At 33.6% G+C, this 15,737-nt stretch overlaps 1 protein-coding gene across 26 annotated transcripts in view; it reads left to right on the top strand.

The window, feature by feature from the left end:
* The first annotated feature begins 6,664 nt into the window (after positions 1-6,664).
* LOC132906180 (myosin heavy chain, muscle) overlaps positions 6,665-15,737 on the top strand; it is a 41,010-nt gene continuing 31,937 nt past the window's right edge. For 15 of the 26 annotated variants that reach the window (XM_060958109.1, XM_060958106.1, XM_060958110.1 and 12 more), the window contains exons 1-7: positions 6,665-6,784; positions 9,630-10,052; positions 11,827-11,970; positions 13,191-13,347; positions 13,472-13,698; positions 13,937-14,000; positions 14,397-14,495. In XM_060958109.1, the coding sequence (XP_060814092.1) occupies positions 9,846-10,052; positions 11,827-11,970; positions 13,191-13,347; positions 13,472-13,698; positions 13,937-14,000; positions 14,397-14,495 (898 nt within the window). In that variant the 5' untranslated portion in view covers positions 6,665-6,784; positions 9,630-9,845. Of the gene's footprint in view, positions 6,785-7,014; positions 7,206-9,629; positions 10,053-11,624; positions 11,769-11,826; positions 11,971-13,190; positions 13,348-13,471; positions 13,699-13,936; positions 14,001-14,396; positions 14,496-15,089; positions 15,194-15,737 lie in introns of those variants that run through there. The other 11 variants (XM_060958112.1, XM_060958119.1, XM_060958128.1 and 8 more) reach the window with 3 other exon arrangements.

Here is a 15,737-nt window from a genome sequence, read left to right as displayed (position 1 = left end):
ATTTGGCGCCTGACGTGGAACTCTATCACATATTTGGCGCCAAATGTATGACATTATCTTGATTAGTTGATATGAATTAAAGCAAATATCGATATAATTACTTTTCCGATGAACGTAAATTTCTATTAGTAAATTGCCGCATTAAAACAGACATTTTTCAACAATTTTTAAAATCTTTGTTCGTTTTTATCTTGTTTCTATATAAGTAATTCATAAATTACAGAATTTTAAACAACTTATTAGTGTGAGTATTAATCAGATAAACTTGCATCTACAATCTAAGTTTCTATTTGCATTTACGTATCTACTAAATTTTATGATGCTATTATATGCATACGCGTATGCATAGGGGAAATAAAGGTTCGCTAATATGTATTTAATAATAATATGTATGGCCTCTTTTTTAACAACTAGTACATTCACACCGCATCTTTTATATAATACAAGGAAAAATATAATTTTCTTTATAGAATTTAATTTTTTTTTGTTAAAGTATTGTTTTGTAATGGTTAATTTTTTCTCTTCATTATCCTACGCCAATTATCATATGAAGAAGGTGGTTGAAAAATATATTTTCCCAATTGCAGTATGCTATGGATTCTGTCTTAGTGTAGATATAACCTTTATAATAACTAGATTATAGAACTAATCCTTACATTCTCAAATAATTTTTATATACAAACTTAGGATACATCCTCGATTCTAAAGAGTCTGCTTTATAAGATAGATTCTTGTATTTAAAATTTATTGGCTAACCATCGATTTCCTTTCTGGTTGATATAAAACGAACTGTTGAGTTATAGCGCATTTGCATGGATATTTTTAGAAATATGCCTTGATAAACATAAATGTTTAAGCGATTCGGAAGTGATGCGGTATAGTTTACGATCGAATTCCGTTAAGCAAATGTTTTTCGAAACAAAGTTTATCGTGAATTATCTATATAAAAATAATTTTGTCGTAAATTATACCCGTAAGAACTAGAATAGCTTTATTGAAGGAAGTTAAACGATGTATCATTATTTCCCTCGAAGGAAGCGGGGTGGATGTTCTTTTGTCTATAAAAAAAATATTTCGAAATAGTAGTTCACGGAGCATTGGCTGCAAGATATTGAAACAAGTGGGTCGGTACTGATTGGCGCTCATCCTTTTCGACCAGACGTAATGCAACACCAGTGTTCCTCTTGTCTCACAGCCAAATTGTTTTTCGTTTAGCGCTCACAGAAATTCGACTGTACGATTATAAACGTACATTCTTTCGTTTCTTCGTTCCTCGATGACCTTGTATGAAACTAAAATTTCTCTTATTTAGTTATTTAATAGTTACGCATGTTACGCATATTCATTTGTTAGTTATGTATATGTATATGTACACATGTGAACCATAATCTTGCATAAAGACATGTTCTAAGAGATAAATTCAATGGCAATTTCTGGGTTGATATCTCGACCAACGAATACGTTGTATTAAATAATCGAATTATTACGCGTTTCAATGTATTTTCATAAAAAAACTCTGTCGATAATTAAAAATGTAAAATAGTATATGAATATTTATAAGTTAGTACATAAAAACATCAAAGGTATAAAACTCAATATTCTTACTTCGATTTACGTATATTTCAATCTTTCTACGATACATATATCGTTTTTATTTTCATCAAATATTTATTGATACAATTATTATATATCGTTTATTCACATTCATGGTTGTATTACGTTTGTATTATGTTAGGATTGTTTCTATATTAGCAAATTGTGTGGTTTTAGTTGTTTCCATTTTATGATAATAATTAATCTGACTCGAAGGAACACGTATGAAGGCGTTTATTACATAAAATTAAATTTTTTTGAGGTAACTATAAAAAATTAAAATATCGATGAACGTATGTATAATAAAAGGAGTTTTTATGGAAGATTTATGAAACGTTTAACCGACACTCTATTTATTATATAGCGTAATAACTTCCGAATATAGTAAGAAAGAAAACGTTAATAAAGGAAGTGCATGAGTTATAATAATAGGATCAGAAAGAATTGCCGAATAGAATAGAATAGAACAGAGTAGAATAAAATAGAACAGAATAGAATAGAATAGAATAGAATAGAAGAGAAGAGAATAGAATAGAATAACATACAATAGAATAGAATAGGATAGGATAAGATAGGATGGGATTGGGCGAGCGGGGGGGGGGGGGGGGGAGTAGATAGGAAAAGAAAATGAAATCCAAAAGGAAAAAGAAATAACGCACGGAAATACAGAAATGCTTGATTATTACGGTGTTGTGCGTAATTTTGCGAACGAGCCAAATTCGAGTTCAGAAAGATGACTCAAACCTCAAGGCTCCGTTCACTTCGTTTCACTTGGTTCGGTCGACGTTGGCCCGGTTTATCTCCGGCCAATCCCGAAATAATCTTAGATTCGGCCTCTTCTGCTCTTACTTCGCTATCTGTCTTCTAACTAAGACCTCGCTGCCTCTATCTCGTCCTTTTCGAAGTTGTTTGTCCGCATTCGTGCGACCGACTTTAACGTAATAGCAAACACATCCTGGAATTTCGATACTGGAATGAATTATACAAATTTTCTTTTGATATACAATCAACAACTCCCGATTCGTTTTTCCACTTTGTTGCTTTATTAAACGATATAAAGAGATGTAAAAGTAAGATGGCGTTCTCTCAAGAAAGAGAAATGAAACAAGGAAAGGAAATCAGAAAAAAGATACTTTCCTTCTTTTTCAAGGTCGTAGCTTTCAACACTTTCGGTTGATTATCGTTACATTTTTAATCGTAAGATATAATTTTGTTAGCATATTAGGTGATTAATAAAAACGACAAGTTGAGTCACGTGCAATATGCTGATCTTCGAATAACCTTCGAGTTCGAACGACTGGTAAACTCACGAAGGTGATTAAGTAAACGAAAGAATTGTAATAATAGATACGTTTTTCAGATGTATCGTTCTTCTAGCAAAACCGATGATGTACAGACTTGATATTGTCTTTAAACAAAAATCTCTAGTATACATCTATACACTATACGCTGCTAGTATAAAAAGATTTTGTGGTAAAAGCTTCTCTCTACATCGAAGACAATGAATAAAATTTGAAATAATAAATATTTTATTATTCTTTTGGCATAAAAAATAATTTTGATGCGATCCATACAGAAAATAATATCGTGCTCCAACCTTAAATTAGATATAGCATAGTGTTACCGAGGATACAGCAAAAGCTAACCGGTGTCCGCCTTTTTGATCTAACAACGAGAAATTTCGACTGATAATTTTTTTTATTTTTACTTTATTTATTTTTTAATTTTATTTTTTTCCTCCTTTTCTCCTTTTTTTCTTAGCGAAGTTATTGCGATAGATTTGTTAATAATGATCGATACACTGCGTAATTTTTATTTTCGAATCATAATTAAACTCAATCACTCTACCATTTCATAGAATATATATGTTTCTCGCGTGAGGCTAGTCATCGGCAATGTAATCCACAAAATTTCAAAGTCTTTTATATTTATGCTTATATGTATATTAGTTTTACATTATGAACAGGCGTTGTTTTAAAAGTCTCGCAATAAACATCGGTATGGCATTTATGCGCGTCAGAATCTTAATTTACCAAGCATGTTGCGCAACCAGTCTATTTCCATACATTCCGAATTCCGTTACTGTCTACGTCTTCATAGTATTTCCTACGTGGTCTAAAGCAATATTAGTTACACGCGACAAATACAAATTAACGTAGTATCACTACTTTTTTGTAGAATACTTGAAACATGTAACGGAGAACTTTGTTGTTTACGTACTAGTGCTATAAGCAAGCCCGTACAATATCATACATCCGTGTGACTACGTGTATTCGAGTTTAACGCTTTCAAACGTCTTTGTTAAGCGATTGTTTGTTACAATTTGTTATTTTCAAAGTAGAATAAAAATTGATACAAACAGAGGTCTAGTTAAAATATTTTCTTTTTCCGACGTTCCCGAATAAAAATGTTTATTCTACCATAATGAATTCTGAGCGAAGCATGTATGACGAAGCGTAAAGGACTTACTTGTTTCATAATGTTTCTTGTGTCTGACTATAGAATGTTCTCAACTACTGCGTGCACACACAATGTGTACTTACGTCAAGCAGTCATCTGTTATAGCTGCGATTATAGTTTCAAAGAATGTTTGAAAAATGTATTAAGAATAATATTTATTTCTTTATTTATAAGCTATAAAATTTGATCGAAATAGAACATTCATATTAAAGAAGATTTCCTATATATGAAAATTTCAAATCTTTTACCAAACGATATCGATTGTTCTTTTCTCGGTTGTATCACAAAAACTATAATTATTATTTCATGTTTTAAGCAAAATGAATTTGACGAATTAATTTAACATTGTACTTAAACATTGTATAAAGAAAATACATAAAATTTATGTGAAATTCGTTATAGTAATTCATAACTTGTCCTAAATACATACTTACTTATTGTAATCGAGCAAATATGCTTATACCTTTGAACGAAACTGTATGTAATTGTTCAATTGGCGAATTAAATGCGTCATGAAAATAATAGTGAAAATGATGTTCTGGGTATTGAAACATAATAGGTTCGTTAAATTTGGCAAACTTTTGTTCTGTATCGTTTAATCTGTAAACGTTTCTATCTTCAACATTCCACATTAACATTAACATATTGTTCGTAGTGTTTATGGCGTGCGAAGCTTTAGGCATAGTTGCAGTTCTACATTTTACTAATTTACGAATGTAAATATTAATGTCAGCTTGTTATTGGAAATTTAGTCAAGTTATCCATAATACCATCATAATATCACATGTTATTTCAAACTGATACATTGTGCACATAAAAATTTCTAATAGGACATTAATTTTTTTTTATAGAATTAATTCTCATAAAAAAGTTATGGAATTATGATATTACGATGTTCTATAAAAATTTCAATCATTTTCATACGTATATATGGTTAACATCACGCCTAACTATTTAATATCTGTTAAATAATAAAAATAAGAACAACAAGTAAATAAAATAGATATAACCATGAAAAGAAAGAGAAGGAGAAATCTTTCATTTCTAAAATAAAAATAAAGAAACGAATGAAAATTGTAATTTTCGCCTGGCACAACAGGAATTAGGAAAAAGCGCTCTCCTCTCGAGGAATAAAGATAGGCACATAATTTGTAAAGTTCTAATGCAAAAGTAAACGCTAATGAGGTCAATTACTGAAGATTGCCAAATATTTCTGGTAGAAAGCCACTAAATATTCTGGCCAATGTTCGATAACAGATATTCGGGCTTTCGATCGAATGAATCGCAATGTTATTTCGCAGAAGAAATAATGAACGAATAAAACAACGGGCGATAGTTTTCGTTTGCAGATCCTATGTACATAGATACAAAGCTTTTTTGTGCGTCTGATAAGATCGTTGAGATATTTTTCAATCTATCAAACGTCGAACTAACGTTGTATTCTACCTATAATAAATGAGATACTATCTAATTGCGTTAATTAGGTATTGTAAAACTTTTTAAATAGGAAGTGATATTATTAAAAACAGAAATTCGCATTAATAACTAATATTATGATGGAAACTATGTTATACGCGTGGAGTGGTTAGAACGATGATTAATCAACTTAAATTCCTGAATGTACGTGTATATTATATGCATTAAATTTGCGTAATATAGCAAATTTATATATAAAACGGTTTCCTTTTCATTTTCAAGGGATTATATTTTTATACCTGTAGTAAAAAATGATCGAAATACTAGCATAGATTTTGTAATTTTATACTTTTGTAAAACGATAATTTCTTAATAAAAAATAGCATTACTTTTCTAAAAGAAAAATTATTCAGTACTTTCCATTGGTAAATATTTGATAGATGGAAAATACAGTTTTGTTGGAAAAATGAAGAAACTCTTATGAAGAAAAACAAGATGGAAAATGTGCATGCAACAATGTTTTGACGTACAGACGAACTATTTAACGTTCCAAAGTATCTGATCATTCTAAAGAACGAATTTCTAGTATTTTGTATATCAATTTTTACATAATAAGTAAAAGTATAAAGCGCAGCTAGTATGTTATAGTAAAATGTAAAAATGTAAACTTTAAAGAAATGGTCCGTGAGAGAAAGGAAAATATATCTTATTACACGCGTGATTTTTTTTTTTTAAAGAACCACCCATAATGGCACAAAAAGACACTACGAAGAAGTCAGCGTAATTTATATGTGTTTGCTGCAGCTATTATCGAGCACGTGCGTCTTCCACGTGTACCAGTGATCTTGATGTGGTATATGAAAAACTGGGTATCTACTGCTACGGATTGCTCGATTGGAAGATGAAGGATGCTCGATGTTAAAACGATTCGATATCGGGCGGATGTTGGAGCAAAGTATAGCATAGAAAATCAGGGTCGAGAGGAAACAGAGTAAGATAGGGTTGAAGCACGGGAGAGAGGAAAAAAATGGACATGCCAGAAAATCAGCCCGCTGAAGGTAATTCCCTGTCTCGTTTCGACATCTATTTTCATCTCACTCGGCCGATCGAGGCGGTTGTAGCTTTCCGTGGCCACCCCTTGTCACACTTTTGGTATCATCTCCGCCTAAAAAGGTAGATTGGCCCCGGAACTAACGCGGTTTCTTATTGGTCAAGAAGATCGACCAATCGTTGAGCTCGTTATATTCTAGGATCACGTTGCACGCGCTTATATTGGGAGCCCCCGCTCGTTTCCCCGACAGAACGGCTCTCTAACGTAAGTGCAAAACGTCGGTGTTCGTCCGATTGTTAGATTTTTTTCTCTTTTTGATTACACGACACACAACATTAACGCTCGATACTTGGAACGGCAAATGGAAAAGAAAAGCGAAAAGGGAGACGTATAGAAATCGTAAAGACGAATAGAAGAACTTTAAAGAAACGAGATCGATTCCAATTTGAAGAAAAAAAGAAACGAAAAGAAAAGAAAAGAAAAGAAAAGGAAAGGAAAGGAAAGGAAAGGAAAGGAAAGGAAAGAAAAGAAGGAAACAAAAAGTATAACGAACTCGTGATTGTGAGAGAAGCCTAGGGGATTTCGCCAGGACTCGTTAATATGCAACCTAGTCTGACCCGCAGTGTCTAGTGATCTTATAGTCCACAGTCTTGCAAACCACCCTTTTTCACGAAGGATTTTTTAGGTAAAAAGGAAAGTGTGATTCATCGTTTAGTAATTACTTTTTCTCTTAGTAGTGGAAAGGGGGAAATAACTGTGGATAGAGTTTAGATCTCGCTAGTGATATTCGAGCTTAAGTCTCGAACGTGTGATCGACGTTAATCTTGAGGTGTAGTCCTTATTTTATTACCGAGGAACTGATATCGTTTCAAGAGAGGGACAATTTTGTGTGTGGTCCTTCTTTTGGTGACAAATGAAACATAACAGGACAGTGATTTTTTTCCGTCTTCTTCAAATTTTTCGCTTTCTCTTCGCGATTTTTCCTCGTTTATAATACACGTATCCGTGAGCGCAAAACACAGTGGTACTTTCCGGGTTTCGCGAGTTTGAACGGTCATCGGTGACGTCATTGGTGATGAATATCCGGGGAACAGTGCGACATTACGGTGTATTCTAACGAAAGGATCCTGAAGGCAATGCAATGCAATTTTCTCATCCAGAGATACGTACCACCCCATACAATACGAAGCGTTCTTTGATTTTCCTCTTCTTTGACCAGCCAGCGCGCCTTTTATAGGCTGAATAGTGCGACGCAATGTGTAAAAATTTCAAGTTACAAGAAATTTCAAAGAATAAGTTTGCATCTCAACACTTGGTTTTCCTTCTTCTTCCGCATTTTGAAAAATTTCTCATTCTCTATCTCTGATATCGTATTTTATGCGAGACAATTTTTTTACTTTACTTTAGGGTAAAATTCTTTTCTCACGATATTTAGTTTTTTCATACCGTATCAAATCAGAGAGAAATCCATAGTTTTCGAACGTGCGTGAAATTAAAAACACGTGATCCGTAATCGAGAACAAGATGTAGCGCGCCTGCCATCTTATTTCCGTTATGCAGCTCTGGAAGCATGTTACTTTTTTTGGACGGGTTCGAAACCCGGTGTCTTGTTTCAACGGCTCAACTGATTCTCAATTTTTAAACTACAACATTCTTTCATCCGTTTATTCGATCCCAATATTTTCTACACAATGCAAATTATGACTTTCTAAAAATTTCTTTGAAACTTTTTCGAAACTGGAAACAATTGTTTCCAACGGAATTTATTTCTAATTTTCTTCTTTCGCTCGAGTTACTTCCAATATCTAATGCATTTTGTTATGTAATTATTTCTCTTTTAGTTTGATTTTCGTGATTCTGCCGTCCTTCTTTTCTACATGCGGATATATTTCGCACGATCGGTCCGTTTCTGGGTTCAAATTTCTGGGTTTTCTTCATCTGTCTGTTTATTTCGCTTACCTACTTTTTAAGTAAAAACTTATGCAACAAGATGATTATGAAAAAGTGGAAAAGCATATACATACTACATATTACAAAATTAATTTGAAAATTGAAATATATATGTGTATGTACAGGAGTCTCCCTTTTTCTTTCCTTTTAACTTTACGTTATTGCGTGACTTTTCTTCGGCTACCGAAGAACGATATCGTTACGCAACCTGCTTATAATTGCAACGTCTTTTAGCCGTTAAAAGTTTTTCATATGAATAATAATTAGCAATATTAACGGAAACTATTTAACGATATAATAATATAATAATAACAACAATAACAACAAGAATAATAATAATACAACAATAGCACCTACTTTCGATTTAAACAAAACGTACAGTAATTTACGTGTTATTAACTATATATATATATATATATATATATCAATTAATCTAATAATACTAATAATACTAATTGATCATATATAAGAGGGGAATGTGTGTATGTGTGTGGCTTCGAATATAATTCATACGAGCATCGATTAACCATATTGTCAAATGTTCTCTGTATCGAATTGTACGAGTTATTTATTTTAATTGGCAGTATCTTTAAATTTCTTTGTTATTACATTATATTAGAAAGAACTTTCAGACCAGCAGATAATATTGTACAAAAGTGTAAAGAATCGATTTATCTATCATTCGAAAGAATAATACTAGCAAAATGAAATTTTCATAAGACTGCCAGACGAGAAAAAATATTTACATATTTCGAAATTATTATCCACATTCTGATAAATAAATCTTCTATATTTCTATATTTCTATATAAAAATTTTCGGAAAATTTCCACTTCGTAGTTTGTTTTTATTGAAAACACAATTTCGCGTGAAAAATCAAATTAAAAAGAATAGAAAACGGCGAGAATAAAGAATATAAGGCTATTAGCATTTACTGTAATAGAGTAATTACTGATAATATCGTTGTGTCGTGTATGATGTATAGCGTATCGTATATCGTGTATTGTGTATTGTGTATTGTGTACCGTGTACCGTGTATCGAGTATCGAGTATCGTATATCATATTTTGCGTCTGTAGATAACAATTCGCAAGAAAGACGAAGAGGTCCTCGTGGAAGTAAATTAATAATAACTGACAGGCCTGATTGTTTGTAAAATAGGGCCGCCCAGATCGTGCCGCCAGAAGTAGTCCGTCCGCCGCCGAATTCTCCGAGGATCGAGAATAAGAGCGAAGAAACGAAGTAACTAGGAAGTTTCTTCCCACCGTGTGATACGTGGGAAAACAACGACGTAAAAGGCACGTAGACCTTCCTGGGAGCGAGAGGAGGATAGAAATAGAGAAGTAAATTATCCAAATAGAAAGGAAATAATCGAAGATGCCGAAGCCGAAGCCACAAGAAGGAGAGGATCCTGATCCAACCCCGTACCTCTTCGTCTCCCTTGAGCAGAAGAGAATCGACCAGACGAAACCATACGATGCGAAAAAGGCGTGCTGGGTGCCGGATGAGAAGGAAGGCTATGTTCTTGGTGAAATCAAGGCAACCAAGGGTGATATCGTTTCCGTCGCGTTACCTGGCGGCGAGGTAATTTACCTTTCACCTTTTAGTTTTACATCTCTCATATTTTTCACCTTTTCTCGATTTAAATTGATCCAACAGAAAATATCCAATTCCTCTGCAAGTTCGATACAGTAGTCGATACATTTTTTATTACGAATTTGCTAAAACATTTTTAATTTCGTGAAACAACGATTCGCGAATTACCAAGTAGGAAAAGAAGAACAAAGTAAACATTTTCTTGTTTCGTATCTTTTCCTCTATCGCCTAAATTGGATAGAGTTGTAGTATGTATGGCAGGGTAGAAGCCAATGCTTCCTACGTGTAAAAAGAAACCAAAATAGTAGAGGTTCATCGTATCAGACTCCGTCGAAACGCTATTTTTGGCAGAGGTAAAAACCGCTCGGTAGCTGTTAAGCGTTTACTATCATTTAACGTTCCGATATTCAAATTTATTAAATTCGAAAACTTTATAAATCAAGGCAGACCTATCGGAAAATGTGTACATAAATGTAAAATTTTAATAATTTATCACGAATCGAGATTGCTACCGGAAGTTTTCAAGCTCGATATAAATAGGGAGAAGTGTGCTATATTCATATCACGTATGTACCTATATGTGTGTATATATATGGTTTCTCTCTCACTCTCTCTCTTTCTTTCTCTTTCTCTCTCTATTAGATTTTTTAGTTGTGTTCTCCGTGATTTCGGGGGTAGCGGTTATTTTTGTTCGGCTCGGGACACAGTGATGTACAAAATGCCTCGCTTCTACATGTTGGATTACATAATGGTTCAGCAAACCCTACCTTCTCTTCGTCAACCAATGCTGAATGCTATTGTTAGCATCCTCGCTACCATTGGTAATAATAAATTGAAACGTCACTTCACGAAACGCGGGTCGACATATTTTTAGAGCATCGAAAATGAAAGAGAGAGAGAGAGAAAGAGAGAGAGATATTAATATATTTATCGAAAGAGGTAGAATCAGGGGATATATGAAACCTTTACTCAAATTGGATTCACGATATATTAAAATAATAACTAAAAATACATTTATATATCTTGAAACCAATGTGAAATATTTTAATCTAACGTTCGTTTAAAATGATTTACTCGATTAAATACGAGTTGATCCGAGAAACATTTCATGGAAACTAATTACCAACTGTTTGCTTTTACAAAAGTATTCGGCATATCGGTCATTAATGCGAGCAAATTACCAGTTATTTCATAATAATATTCTCTTAATTCTTAATGATAGTTATTTGTGATAAAAGTACTGCTCTTCTTCCTCTTTTATTTTCTGGTAGAAAAGATACAAGGTACTAAAATTTAAAAACAATTTTATCGAAGAAATATAGGTTTATCGTTTAATTACATAGTTATAATAATTCATTAAAATAGAGTTTCGTAATTAAAATAATGAAATGTCAAGTATTACCGTTTTGTGCGATTAATTAATTGAAACATCTGCAACGAAACATTTTCCAAATAACATGACGAAATCGTCAAATATCCGTGATAAGTTTTAAACGGTCGAATCGTACGATAAAGCAGATTAGAATGAAATATTTACACAAAAAAGGAATGCCCGTACAGACGAAACAATTCCGCAAGGACCAATTGGCACAAGTGAATCCGCCGAAATACGAGAAATCCGAGGATATGGCTGATTTGACGTTTCTGAACGAGGCGTCCGTGTTACACAATTTGAAACAACGTTACTACAGCAATTTAATTTACGTAAGTTCAATTTCTTCTACTTTTGCTAATCGAAATATCTTTTTTCTCATTAAATTAGAGCAAGGACTTCAAAAAGGACCAGCTGCAGCAAGTAAATCCACCGAAATATGAAAAAGCCGAGGATATGTCAAATTTAACTTACCTCAACGATGCTTCGGTCCTCCACAATTTGAAACAACGTTATTACGCCAAACTCATCTACGTAAGATTATTTCATCCTCGGAGAGATTCCCCTTTGCTGTTTTTCGTGGCATCGTATCTACATTTTCTTTCTTTTTTTTTTTTTTTTTTTTTTTTTGGTTTCTTCATTTTTGCCTTCCTTCGCTTTCCGTAAATGGAAACATTTGTTGCTCGAACATCGAAAACGTTGGATAAAGCACCTGGACGTGCCACCACGTTTTTCCTCCGAGCTCTTCCTCCTTTTTATCTTCTTCTTAGAGAACTTTACCCCGAACTATGATTCGGATGAAACTGCATGTTAGAAGCTGAAGACATCGGTTACAGGTATTTCGACGGACTAAAATGTCATTGATGTTTTCCAATTCGTTTGGTTATCCATCATGCTGGGAATACGCACGAACCTTCGAATTTCCGAGTATTGTATTTTCTTCCAAATGCATGATCCCCTTCGTCATACGCAGCATCGTTTGACAAACGTCGTCTGATAAAACACTTATACGTGTAGCGACGCATTGCTGCTTCCTTCTTTGTTTTCAAGAAAATTGCTAAAAAATGGCCAATCGAATTTATCGAGTCTTCTTTATGATCGTTCTTTATGCAAATTGTTTCCTTTATATTCAGAGATAATAAAACAAACGTGTACCTATATATATATATATATATATACGTCAAAGTTATCGTCTCTAAATACGAGTTATAGATGGAGTAAAAATCTCATTCGCGTTTTTATTCTAAAACAAAACTCATTTTTATCAACGAGTATATCGATGATCGTGTTGTTAAAATCAGTGATGTTAAATATTTTTGTAAATATACATACGAGGTCGTTTTAAATGTAGTTGTAAATTTTGAAATTAACAAAATTAAGGTATAAAATTGGTTAAACCGAGATATTTATTAAAAAATGTAGTATAGTTTTACTTGCATATACGAATGCATATATCGATGGACGCATATGTGTATGTATGCGTAAAGAATCAAACACCGATTTCTAAATTGTGTAAAATACGACTTTTACTCGGTTTACGGTGCGAATAGACCGAGTTTATTCAACTTGGATGCTGTTTCTTACAAAGCCCTCTGTCATTTAAAATTGTGAAAGAAATTTTGACTAAAGGAAATGGTCGATAAACAGATTTTCTTTATTATATTTTATTATATGAAAAACGTTGTTTTTTAACGATTTATCAAATTCGAACGGATAAAACCTATTTTCGTACAATGTTCGATTGTTATTTTCAGACGTACTCTGGCCTCTTCTGTGTAGCTATCAATCCCTACAAAAGATTTCCCGTATATACTCATAGATGCGCCAAACTTTATCGAGGCAAAAGACGTAACGAAGTGCCACCGCACATTTTTGCCATTTCTGATGGAGCATATGTGAATATGCTTACCAGTAAGTATTACTCGAACTGTTGCGCTATCGCTACTGGTGGGGTCACGAAGTATGCCGAAATAAGCGTTAAACAATGGTGTTAAAAAATTTCATCCGTGTAACTGTAATTCGTTTCCTTTCACAGACAGTGAAAATCAATCCATGTTGATTACCGGTGAATCTGGTGCTGGAAAAACTGAGAACACGAAGAAAGTAATCGCGTATTTCGCCACTGTCGGTGCCTCGACTAAGAAAGCCGACGATACCTCCCAGAAGAAAGGTTCCCTGGAAGATCAGGTGGTGCAAACCAATCCTGTCTTGGAAGCGTTCGGTAATGCTAAGACCGTCCGTAATGACAACTCCTCGCGTTTCGTAAGTCTCTCTTTATTTTTCCTTTCGATATCAGACACAACAATAATATTCAAATTATTAACAAATTATTAGAAGCGATATATAAATTTTCAATTTTTACATTTGCGTTTAATCACAATTAATCGTATAAAAAAGAAATATAACGATGCATAAGGCTCGATTAATAAGTTGAATAACGTTATATCTATTATCTTCGATCAAAGACAAACTTAAAAAAGGCTTTCCTATTATCGAATAGGGTAAATTCATCCGTATTCACTTTGGACCCACTGGAAAATTGGCTGGTGCCGATATCGAGACCTGTAAGTTTTTACTTGAAATTTTCCATATATGTACATACGTCAATTGCTATCGGGGTTCTTCGCATGATAAATAGGATAGAATCTCGAGTTAGAGAGTCCGATCGATCATTTTTGTAATAAATCTATACATATAAGTATGTATAAATAGCTTAATTTTAACAGAAACGTAGTTGGCTTCGATCCATTATTGCTTTTTTTAAATAATATAATCGTTGCACGTACGTTTTATCTTATCGCAATTTGCATCATGCATACCATATAGAGACGATTGCACCACGAACGATATTTCCGAATGACAAACGAAATTACAAACGCAATTATCAAGGCGTTTAAACTTTCGTAAAAGCAATTCTTTATATTCTAAAATTACAAATAAATCTATTTTTCTGTGTACAGATCTATTGGAGAAAGCTCGTGTCATCTCTCAGCAAGCTCTGGAACGTTCTTATCACATTTTCTACCAAATGATGTCAGGCTCGGTGCCCGGTTTGAAGGGTAAGATTATTCAGTTCATAATTGAAATATTATAAATATGCAGAAACATATTATTGTACGTTATTCTATCGATATATTTAGTAACAGATGAGACTTTTTAATACAGCGACTCACTTGGTGCATCGAAGATCGTTTTTAGGACGAAAGACGGTCATCGTCGATCTTATTTCGGAACCTTTTATTCTATCGTGATTGTGTATTTTGTGCGTGTGAGCATACGCATATTAAGGTGGTAGTCCAATAAATAAAATTGGACAAATACGAGATAGGAAAATTTGAAAACTTCCAACGAAGACCAAACGAAACGATTTACGGAATTTTATATTAGCGATATATCTTTAATATCGTTCACAGATAAAAATCGTTTCAGAGACTGTCCTATTCTCTCCTGCCCTTATTTCCTAATAGAATGAAAAACTCTAGTTTTTAAACTAGAAACTCGAATCTAGAGAAAGCGTCAGGTTGTAGCAGAAACTGTCTCGGAATCGAAAGTATTCGATATATAGTCGATTGAACCAACGGTATACCTATCCTGGATCTACTTTTTTCATTCTGTCAGATTTTTCTTACTTCTTTGATCCTCGTTCTATATAGACATGTGCTGCCTCTCGAATGACATCCACGAGTACTACTTCGTCTCTCAAGGCAAGACTACGATTCCAAATGTCGACGACGGCGAGGAGTGTACTTTGACCGACGTAAGAACCTGACAATTATGCCAGGGCTATAGGCATCTTTCACTTTCTGTCTCCCTTGCTACCTTTTCTCCTACCTATTTGCTACACTAGATGCCAATATTCTTTAAGGCTTCTGTTGTTGTTATTTCTGTTTCGATTTTCTTTTCCCAAACAGCCCTTTCTCTTGAGTTTCTTTGATTGTTCGTTGTTTGTAGTACTAGGATGGATAATGCGACTTATTGTAACGTCTCCTATATATTTTCTGGAAAAGAGAAATACTAAGGTGGCGTATATCTCTCTTATTCGATCTGTACCCATCCCACTCCAGTTTTTCGATTGTATTGATCCATTCGATCGCGTATGAAATTATCGTCGATCGCAACCTTTGTATTTCTCTCAGTTGGTAATCCTTGAGTTATTTTCGATAACGTCCTTTTAAAGTACAGGACTCGACGAAATCTGTAGTTGCATTGTCAACGGAGAAAAGTTGAAAAGGAGTCGTACTAAACGAAAACATTATGCGGTATTTCAAAGAAATATGCCGCACGCTACTCTTACTCTTGTG

This window comes from Bombus pascuorum, chromosome 4 (genome assembly GCF_905332965.1).
Source record: "Bombus pascuorum chromosome 4, iyBomPasc1.1, whole genome shotgun sequence".
In the NCBI taxonomy this organism is placed as follows: Eukaryota; Metazoa; Arthropoda; class Insecta; order Hymenoptera; family Apidae; genus Bombus; species Bombus pascuorum.
This window is presented reverse-complemented; position numbering and strand designations above follow the sequence as displayed.